This window comes from Papaver somniferum, chromosome 11 (assembly GCF_003573695.1).
Source record: "Papaver somniferum cultivar HN1 chromosome 11, ASM357369v1, whole genome shotgun sequence".
NCBI lineage: Eukaryota > Viridiplantae > Streptophyta > Magnoliopsida > Ranunculales > Papaveraceae > Papaver > Papaver somniferum.
In genome coordinates this window covers 113,803,275-113,812,828 of record NC_039368.1, presented here as the reverse complement: position 1 = coordinate 113,812,828, position 9,554 = coordinate 113,803,275, and the positions used below count along the sequence as shown (strand labels likewise).

Here is a 9,554-nt window from a genome sequence, read left to right as displayed (position 1 = left end):
TTAATTTCCCGAAAAGTAAAAACATATCTCCTTTTAATATCCAAACACCCTTTAAAGTTTAAAATTTAACATTGATCCAGATATAATAGACTTGTGGCAAACATTATCAGTAAACGAGTAAATGCTATACGTTAGGCGCATGAATTACAAGAAGCAACTTTGCAAAAGAGAAGTTGTGATCAAGACCAGACTAACATTATCTCTAAACGGGTAAACGCATATTGTTGCTGCTTGACATATTTCAGTGCAGAAATGATCCTCTAGACGCTACAGAAATGTTATAAGATAAAAATGGGTTGTTATTTTCACCATGTACACCTATCAAAACAACTATAAGTGCAGCTAGCATACTATGACTTACTACACTACAGATTGAATACACATCAATGTACCACAGGTATATTAATCAGCTTTCCATTTGATTAGTGTACATAATTATAGGAGGTTAAAAGGAGATTTAAGATTGCAATGTCTAGTGCAAAAAATGAAGGCCACTTACGCAATAATCTATCACTTAGCAGTTTGTTCTCCATGGCTGGCAGTTCTAGCTGGATGGAAAAAAGGATCTTTTCCGTTTTGGTAGATATCAAATATATGAATCGAGTATCTTCTAGCCAGCCTCTTACAGTCGTCAACAGCTTTAGGATCCAATGTCTCCGACTCTTTCATAGACTTCTTTACGTCACCTTTGCAGTCATCACCTATTATAAACTTGGCCAAAGTAGTCCACCTGTTAATAGAAAATATCAATCTAGGCCAAAAGTCTATGAAAATGGAAAACTAAAAAAATATACGATTCTTCTCATTTCCATTTTGGCAAATTTTGTGGTCTGGCTTTCCAGCCCTGTGCACGTGCAGCCATGATCAGGAAAATAGCTTGCTCCCACCGTTCACATGACAACTACAGATATGAAATCTCTGGAAGGCAACAAATCTTTTATCCGACAATCATGAAAACCTCGACCACTAAACTTTCTAGTCCACCCAGCTCTGTTGATAATTGATATACGAAGTCCATAGTCAGAGCAGATATCGAAATTTAATATTGATGAGAGAGGTAGTGTCGACGCCATTTATATTCAGAATTTATATCCATAAGTCTGCAGTAGAGAGAATGTGCTATATTTTTGCTGGGATATGAAAGAAGGGGCAGATGGATGATATTGTCATTTCCCCTTGACATATTTTGATACCGAGGAATAAAGATAAGTTTTCAGACGTTGTGATATACAAGTAATAAAGAAAACGGTAGATGTATGATCTGGTCATTTCCCCCTGACCGCCAAAGTGAGAGCATATTTCTCAAGGTAAAGAGAAATAACAGAGGAATTGCATAATTCATCTATTTGGGATGTTTATAGCATAACCTATTAATTTCGCAGCAGAATATGAAAAAGGTCCATGAAGTACATTGAATGAAAAGGGTCCATGAAATAGATTGAACAATTGAACATAGACTGCATATAAATGCAGCAAGCTTACAAATTTTTGCAATATTGAACAAGCCAATGCACTGTCACTGCAAAAACAGTGATTTCATGCAGTTTCAAACATAATGGAATTGAAAATGAAGGAAAAGTGTAAAGAATTCTTAATGTACCTGAGTATGTCACTGTGATTGTACAACCCCGCTGATATTTCGTCCTCGGATATTTCCTGTCGATAGAGAGCACAAACAGCTTTCGTACAGAGCTCAGTATCCTCTTCAAATGAAGAAAGCAATTCAGGCTCAGATTTCCACTCTATTTCGTCTTTGTTCCTACTGAAGTTTTCATCCCCAGCGTATCCATGGGACAACCACACCAAGAGAAGTTTTTGAATGAATAAAACTATTAGAATCTTCTGGTTCGCCCAGACTATGACCATCGTTAGCCGAGTCTGAGACCAAGTTCCCAAAAGTCCTCTTTCATTCTGCAAAACCCGCACGTCGGACTAAATCTTTTCAGAATTACACAACTCTTCGCATCTCAATAATGAACTTTCATTTACATTCCTCAGGACTAGGCTCTCCAAATTAGTTAGGCGAGACGCTTCACATCTCATTGTCAAATATTCAATTTCCATCCTCATGACCAGACTCTCCAAATCGGAACACTTGTTCTTCCAATATTTACTTGCATCCTCATCTCTAGCAGCAGTCCTTCTGGTCTCGGCCTCTGCTAATTCAGCCTGGAGTTTAGTGCACTCAACTTTCTTCTTCACAAGCTCCACTTTCATTTTCTCAAGTTCCACTTCCATTTTCTCAAGCTCCAAGTCCTTCTTCTCAAGCTCAACTTTCTTCTCCACTTTTATCTTCTCAAGCTCCAATTCCTTCTGCTCAAGCTCCAATGCCTTCTTCTCAAGCTCCACAGACAATTCAATACACTTAGTCTTACAATGGTCCATTTTCTCCAATTCTACCACAAGTTCACTAATTTCTGTTGATGATTTCAGTTCTCCAGATCTTTCCGTTCTTCTGACTTTCTTCCTCTTTGCCCTAATTTTGGCAGAATCACCCCTCCTATCAGCTGGATAGAAAAAAAGCCAATTAGTTAGACATTACAGTGACTGACTGATAGTTACTCCTTAATTTATGAACAAGAGTTATATAAGAGTTACTCACACTCCCAGTTATCATTTGTAGCTGGTTGATTACTTGTTCCATCACCTTCCGACACCATCCTCCTCCGTTTCGAGGCCCTAGTTTCCCTGATTCCTGTCGGTGATTTTAGTTGTCCGGAAATTCTTTCGACTTTTTTCCTCTTTGCACCGATTTTGGCAGAACGAGCACCTAGAAATCCCCAATTAGATAGACATTGCAGTGATTATTACTGGAATAATTCATAAGGGGGGTCAACAGATTAAACTAGGAAATTTCTCAATTGGAAGCAAACGAAACGAAAAGAGGGAAGAAATGTATGTTTAGAGTTACTCACAGCAGGTGGTGGTAGGATTACTAGTAGATGGTTGGTCTGTCAGCTGCCGCTTCTTCGGCCGTTTCAAGCAATTTGAATCCCTAGTGTCTCCACTGCTGCTTGTTATTTTGCTTAACAATATATGTTTCTCGCAATATTTAGTATCATCAGTAGCATGTCTCCTCCTCTTGTATCTCCATATTACTCTATCATTTCTACAACAACGTTCTTCATCTGGTGGTATGAAACTCTTCTGATTCTGCTTCTTCTTCATCTTCTTCTCCTCCTTGTTAATATTGGTTAGATCTGGAGTTGAAGACTCGAGAAGATGACGATGACACTCCTTTATAATCGAAGGATTGTTTCTTAAGAAATTGATGTGAAAATTGTAATGTTTTTGACAAAATTGTAGATCGTTATCACCACTGACATTCTTGCAATAGTTTTTTCTGAATCTGCAAGGCTGTTCATCATCAGCACCACCGGCCGCCTTTCTCTGAGATTTCTTCTTCATCATGCCCTAAAAATCACTTGGAGGACAGGAGTACAGAATTGGGGGGGAAATTATTGTGGGTTCAACTTTGAAAGTGTTGTGAAATTGGTATTCCAAGTACTTTAATATGTGGAGGAAGTGGACAGCTTGTAGCTTACAAAGCAAGAAGGGAAATATAAATAGAGTTCAGAAATAGAGAGAAATGTTTCTGTTGCGAAGTAAGAAGCACTAAAGCACTTGTAATCAACTAATAAACCATCCCCCATAACTAAGAGGCATCAAACATATGACAGATTTGGATGCGGGATAAGGAAAAGCTTCAGTTACCCCCAGTTCATTGTTGGTTCAGTCCTCCACTGTTTACAATAAGCACAGAGCCATCCGTCTTGCGCTCACTTACAGCACCTAAAATTCATAAAAAATTGTCAGGACACTTACTAAACACAGTCTATGCTAACAACATCAGAGTTACAATTTCATGGGTTTGCCTTGGGTGACTGTTGAGTGCATGAGGAACTCAGTTACCCTTATTCACTTTAGATAACAACGATAATCTGAAAAGAGTGATAGAGAGAAAAAAAGTACATAACTACATTACCCTTATTCACAGTCTGTATATTACCACGTCTGTCTCATCCAACCAAGCCTTTTCCAATGTAAGGACATTTAGCGCGACAATAACACCCTGGGTTCGATTCTAACCTATTATACTAGACCTATGTATCTATGTGCTAGCAAGAGTACGGAGATGGAAGCACTGTGAAATTACCACCATTCCCAAATGAATTAACATTATGCATCTGAGCATCTCAACAATTATTTATCCCCGTTCAGGTCGTGCCATAATATCTTAATTTACTTTCTATCCTCTACAGAGACACGCCAGTTTTTAAAATGAGATGGCAAAATTATAAAACTCAAGCAATCAAAGGTAAATCAACAAGAAGCTATTGGTGGTTTAACATGGAGAAGCATGATGAAGTACAATTCAACACCAGCAGCAGATTTAGGACTCCTTTCTAATAATCATAAATATCGTAATCTCCAAACAAGCTTCATTCTTGGTTTCTTGTCGTACTTCTTTCTTCTGCCCAAGAAGGATTTTCCATCGGGCATTAACACCACTGTAAACTTCCCCTTATTTTTACTCTGCAGAATAAACACCACATCAACTGAATCAGCTGTAAAGCATGATAAAGATATGCAACACCACTAGCCACCAATAGAAGTAAAGCGTGATAAAGATACAACCAAGTTTCTTTAACAATATTTAGGATTGTGTTAAGGGGTAGCTGAAAATCATCCACGCATGATATTTATTGGGGATGTTTTCCTCACTCTGACCATAATCAAACAACGCATCATTCTTACAGATATTAAATATCTTACCATAACAAGCTCTGCATTATAGAAAATCTTAAAATCTTAATTCAACTAAAATTGGTGCAAAAAGAATTATTTAAATTACCGCATGGATGAAATACAGATTTCTCCGTTGTCCTAGTGCTGGGTTTAGCTCATCATGGTGAAATACCTCTCAAAATATTTTATTAAGCTCAAATGGTGTTTACAATGAAGAGAAAATGGAGAAAATGGTGAAAATCGGGAAACTGCAACGCTTATAAGCGTCACAGAATCACTGTTATCGAACGATAGAAATGGATATCGCCGCGAGTTTTAACCTCCTGCTAGGGCGACCATGGATGCAGAAGAACGAGATTGGCGCATCATCCCTTCACCAGAAAGCCAGGTTCTGGATGGATAATAAACTAATAACTATACATGCAGATGATGGTGAGAATGAAATAAGGGCCCATCAAGTTTATGTGAACATGGTCCCGAAAATTCATAATTATATAGAGGAAATCCGACATGAGGGTGAAGCCGGAGTGAAAAGTAGTCGTGCGTGTACGAGTCAATTCAAATATCGGAACCAAAACATTCCAAAAATGCTTCAAAAATGCAAGTTCTTCCCTGGGATGGGACTTGGGCTCCGACAACAAGGGCCTACACAACCAATATTGATATTTGGAAAGAAGGCATTCGATACGTCCGGCTTAGGATACATCTCGACCCGAGGAAACTCTACAACCTTCAGAAAGAAGCAAGAAGATCAAGGGATTGATTGGAGACGCCAGCCATCCTTTCAAAAGTGGTCTATCCGTAAGGGAGAATAACAGTTTCCAGTACCAACCACATCAACAAAGATTGCACCCGTAATAGCAGAATGAAGTTCTAGCAAAAGAAAGGAATCCAAAGAACCTGTTTATGAAGGGGTAAGTCATTTTTTTTCTCCATCTCATACTAACAGCGCAGGCAAATCCAGCGTACATGAAGGAGAAGATGGGTGTGAACTGGAAGTTCCTAAGCAAAAGGAGAGTCCAGCTAGCCCAACCCAAGAAACTGAAGAAACAATCCAGGAATGCATGGTCGTTACATGCTTAGGATTGTAATTTCCTAGAAGGAAAAAACTCCCTATCTATAACAGTAAAGGCTCTCCAATTAAGCACCTCAAATCATTCTTGTGGTCCATGAAACCGTTAGAAATAAACGGAGAATATTTGAAACAATACAGAAAAAGCTTAACAGACGGTGCATCAGTATGGTATTCAACGAATGACCACGTTCGGCATGCAACGTGGCCGGAAACGATCAATGCTTTTATCGGACATTTTTCGGAGATTTTCCCCGAGGTGATTAATCAAAACCTGGAACAACACATTGAAGAGCAAAGAGAAAAATTATGGAGGATCAACGCCAGAAGAATGGGGAAGTCGTGTCATTAAAGCATCTGCATGATAACTCTCGATGAAGATGCAGAGGATGTCGGAACTTCTTCAGACACCAAAGGAAAAAAACAAAAACAACCTGGTAGGAATGATGATGAGGGTCCACAACTAAGGAAGGATGAACCGCAAGAATCCTCGTGGGCCCTGGAGGATGGTATTTGTATTTTTAATGCACCTTTAATTTTAAAGAAAATCCAAAAAAAAATGAAAATTTTGAAAAACAAAAAAATATAGAAAGCATGATATCAAAAATGAAAGAATGTGAATCAATATGACGTCTTGGATTTGGAAGATAATATTGCGGGAAATTTTGAGTATGAGGATGAAGAAATGATAATCTGCCTGGAAGATGTTCCAGAAGAGATCCAAAATAGTGTCGAAAAACATGAAAAAGAGCCACAATTCATCGAAGACGAAATAATCAACTTGAGGACAGAAGAACAACCACGAAATTTCAAGATTGGAACAATATTATCCGCTGAAGAAATGACGGAGATGATCAAGATACTCACTGAGTTCGAGGATATCTTTGCCTGGTCTTGCGAAGACATGCCTAGATTAGATACTGATTTGGTGGTTCATCATTTGCCGACTTATCCAGATGTAAAGCCGGTCAAGCAAAAGCTCAGGAGACTAAGGTTAGAATGTACCTTAAAAGTCAAAGAAAAAGTGGAAAAGCAGCTCAACGCAGGCTTTCTCAGAGCAGTTACTTACACGGAAATGGATGGCTAACGTCGTACCTGTTCCGAAGAAAGACGGAAAGGTAAGGATGTGCATTGATTACCGCAACCTGAACAATGCTAGTCCGAAGGATGATTTCCCGTTGCCACATATCGATATCTTAGTCGATAATACCTCCGGGAAAGGGTGTCTTTCATTCATGGATGGCTTCTCCGGATATAATCAGATTAGAATGGCAGAAGAAGACATGACCAAAACATCCTTCATCAATCCATGGGGAATATTTTGTTACGTAGTCATGCCTTTCGGATTGAAAAAGCCGGAGCCACATACCAACGAGTCATGACCACCATTTGCCACGACATGATGCACAGAGAGATGGAAATATATGTAAATGACATGGTGGCAAAATATATACATAGCAAGGATCATGTAGGTGTCCTAAGAAAGGTGTTTCAACGTCTTCGAAAATTTCAGCTTAAGCTCAATCCCGACAAGTTTTTGCTTGGCGATTGGTAGTTTCATGATGTTTATTGCCTATCGATTGTACAATCAGTAATTGCATTACGTTCATTATCTACCGATTATGGTAGTAGCCCTAAATTCAGATTTTTCAGAAACCAATGGAATGTTGGATTTCTCCATTTTCAGAATCGGTAGTTTCATGATGTTTATTGCCTACCGATTATGGTACAAGCCCCAAATTTAATTATTTAAAAAAAAAAGCTAGGAAGAGAAGAACATAATCACAATAGGTAGATAATTTTTTTCTTTCTAAACTACTGATTATGAAGGGACATATAAGTATTTTCAACCTATTTTGTCTTTTTGTGTCGCCCCTAATAACGCCAGGATATTTTGGAGATATGCTTGTGTTACCCATCAAAAAGGATCACATTCCAAAATACCTAACCTCACCATCTACCAATATACGGTTGAAAATACGTTAATTTTTAAAGTAGTAGATCACGGAATTATATATTTCAGAGTGTGCTCATTTTTTATGGATAAATAGAGCTTTGTAAAACGAACATGTCTTGAAAATATTAATTTCAAATACTCTATCGTTTGGTTTTCATAAAAAAAAATTAGTGTTCAAAATGAGAGATAGTTTGAGAATAGGAGGGTGAGGGATCCTCCCTCAATTAAAAATAACATAAAAAAAGAGGATGCCTTAATCTTGGAATCAAAGGCAATCCAAGTCCAACTAGGGTCAAAGTCTCGCACCAGTACATGAGCCATCCACGACGATCTCCAGAGGCAGCGAAAGATATCGAGCCAGTCAGATAGGCTGGAAGAAAGATGGAGGTTTTAGTATTTACGGGTGTTTTACCATGTTTTGACGATCCGAGAGAGCTAAAATCAACCAATCCGAAGAAGCCACACGGTTCGCTGCTCATTCCCTTCGTCTATTATAAATACCCCGAATATTTCTTCCTCGTTCTCATCTCTTCATAGTTTATTCCAAACAGATTCCCTTCTCTTCTTTCGTTCAGGTAAAGTTAGAAACCCTAATCCCAGTTTTACTGATTTCATAAATTTGCTTAGTTTTGTCAACTTCTTGATTTTAATCACTATTTTTCTGATTACAGTTCCTTTTCATTTGTAGATTAATTTGAAGCAATGGCTCGTACTAAGCAAACTGCTCGCAAATCTGCGGGAGGGAAAGCTCTAAGGAAACAGTTAGCAACTAAGGTGTGTTTTGATTATAAGATATTAACTTTTGCATGATCGATTAGTGTCGCATTTTCTTCTCCGATTGAATGTGGTTCTCCCATTTCTTGATTCTAGGATTTTGAAATTTTCTGACAATTTGATAGTGTTGAAGATTTTCTGATTTAAATGAATCTTTTTCATTTGATTTTGTTAAATTCATTAATGAATTTGGTCTTAGTACGAATAAAATTTGTTCAAATGAAATTAAACTCAACTATCTAGTAACATTTGTTTTGGTTTGTTTTCTTGAAGGCTGCAAGAAAGTCTGCACCAACCACTGGTGGAGTGAAGAAGCCCCATCGTTACCGCCCTGGTACTGTTGCTCTAAGGTATGTAAATTGAGATAACAGTACTTTGTTTATCTTATTTGTCAACCCATGTTTTTGATTAAAAGCCCCAACTCCAACTAATTTCTGTTTGTATTGAACTATAATCAGAGAAATCAGGAAGTACCAGAAAAGCACCGAGCTCTTGATACGTAAGCTTCCATTTCAACGCCTTGTTCGTGAAATTGCTCAAGATTTCAAGGTAACTTTTTAGCCTCTCTATTAATATATGTCTGGATTATGGAATTGTGTTTTGATTTCTTTCTGACTCTAACATTTCTGTCTGTGTTTTCATGTATAGACTGATTTGAGGTTCCAGAGTCATGCTGTCCTTGCACTTCAGGAAGCTGCTGAGGCTTACCTTGTGGGACTTTTTGAAGATACCAACTTATGTGCTATTCATGCCAAGAGGGTCACCATAATGCCTAAAGACATCCAACTTGCAAGGCGTATTCGTGGGGAGCGTGCTTAGGTTGTCTGTTAATCTTTTGATTTCCTGATTTCCTGTATGCCATATGGTTAAATTTTCCTTTTAGTTCCTGTGGTGTTAATAAGGGCATATTTTAGTTTCTATGATGTAAAGGCAGACAGTTTCAAACTCAATAGATCATTATCTTTCACTACTGTTCCATTGAATTAACTGTTTCTTGCTTCT

General features: G+C 38.1%; 2 protein-coding genes across 3 annotated transcripts; one reads left to right on the top strand and one right to left on the bottom strand.

The window, feature by feature from the left end:
- Positions 1–702: 702 nt before the first annotated feature.
- LOC113323884 (ERC protein 2-like) lies at positions 703–7,454 on the bottom strand. Its single transcript, XM_026572232.1, has 6 exons — positions 4,856–7,454; positions 3,986–4,536; positions 2,916–3,792; positions 2,603–2,770; positions 1,601–2,507; positions 703–730 (listed from the first exon to the last, which is right to left on the bottom strand). Exons 3-5 carry the CDS (start codon positions 3,409–3,411, stop codon positions 1,933–1,935), a joined length of 1,239 nt encoding a protein of 412 aa, XP_026428017.1. The 5' UTR covers positions 3,412–3,792; positions 3,986–4,536; positions 4,856–7,454; the 3' UTR covers positions 703–730; positions 1,601–1,932.
- A 751-nt stretch (positions 7,455–8,205) lies between these two features.
- On the top strand, positions 8,206–9,554 carry LOC113322931 (histone H3.3-like). Of its 2 annotated transcripts, none has more exons than XM_026571120.1 (5): positions 8,206–8,353; positions 8,467–8,552; positions 8,826–8,902; positions 9,011–9,101; positions 9,201–9,554. In XM_026571120.1, the coding sequence occupies exons 2-5, from the start codon at positions 8,481–8,483 to the stop codon at positions 9,369–9,371; spliced, it is 411 nt and encodes a 136-aa protein (XP_026426905.1). In that variant the 5' UTR covers positions 8,206–8,353; positions 8,467–8,480; the 3' UTR covers positions 9,372–9,554. The 2 variants fall into 2 exon arrangements, with proteins under 2 accessions (XP_026426905.1, XP_026426906.1); XM_026571121.1 differs by having other exon boundaries at positions 8,300–8,353; positions 8,450–8,552.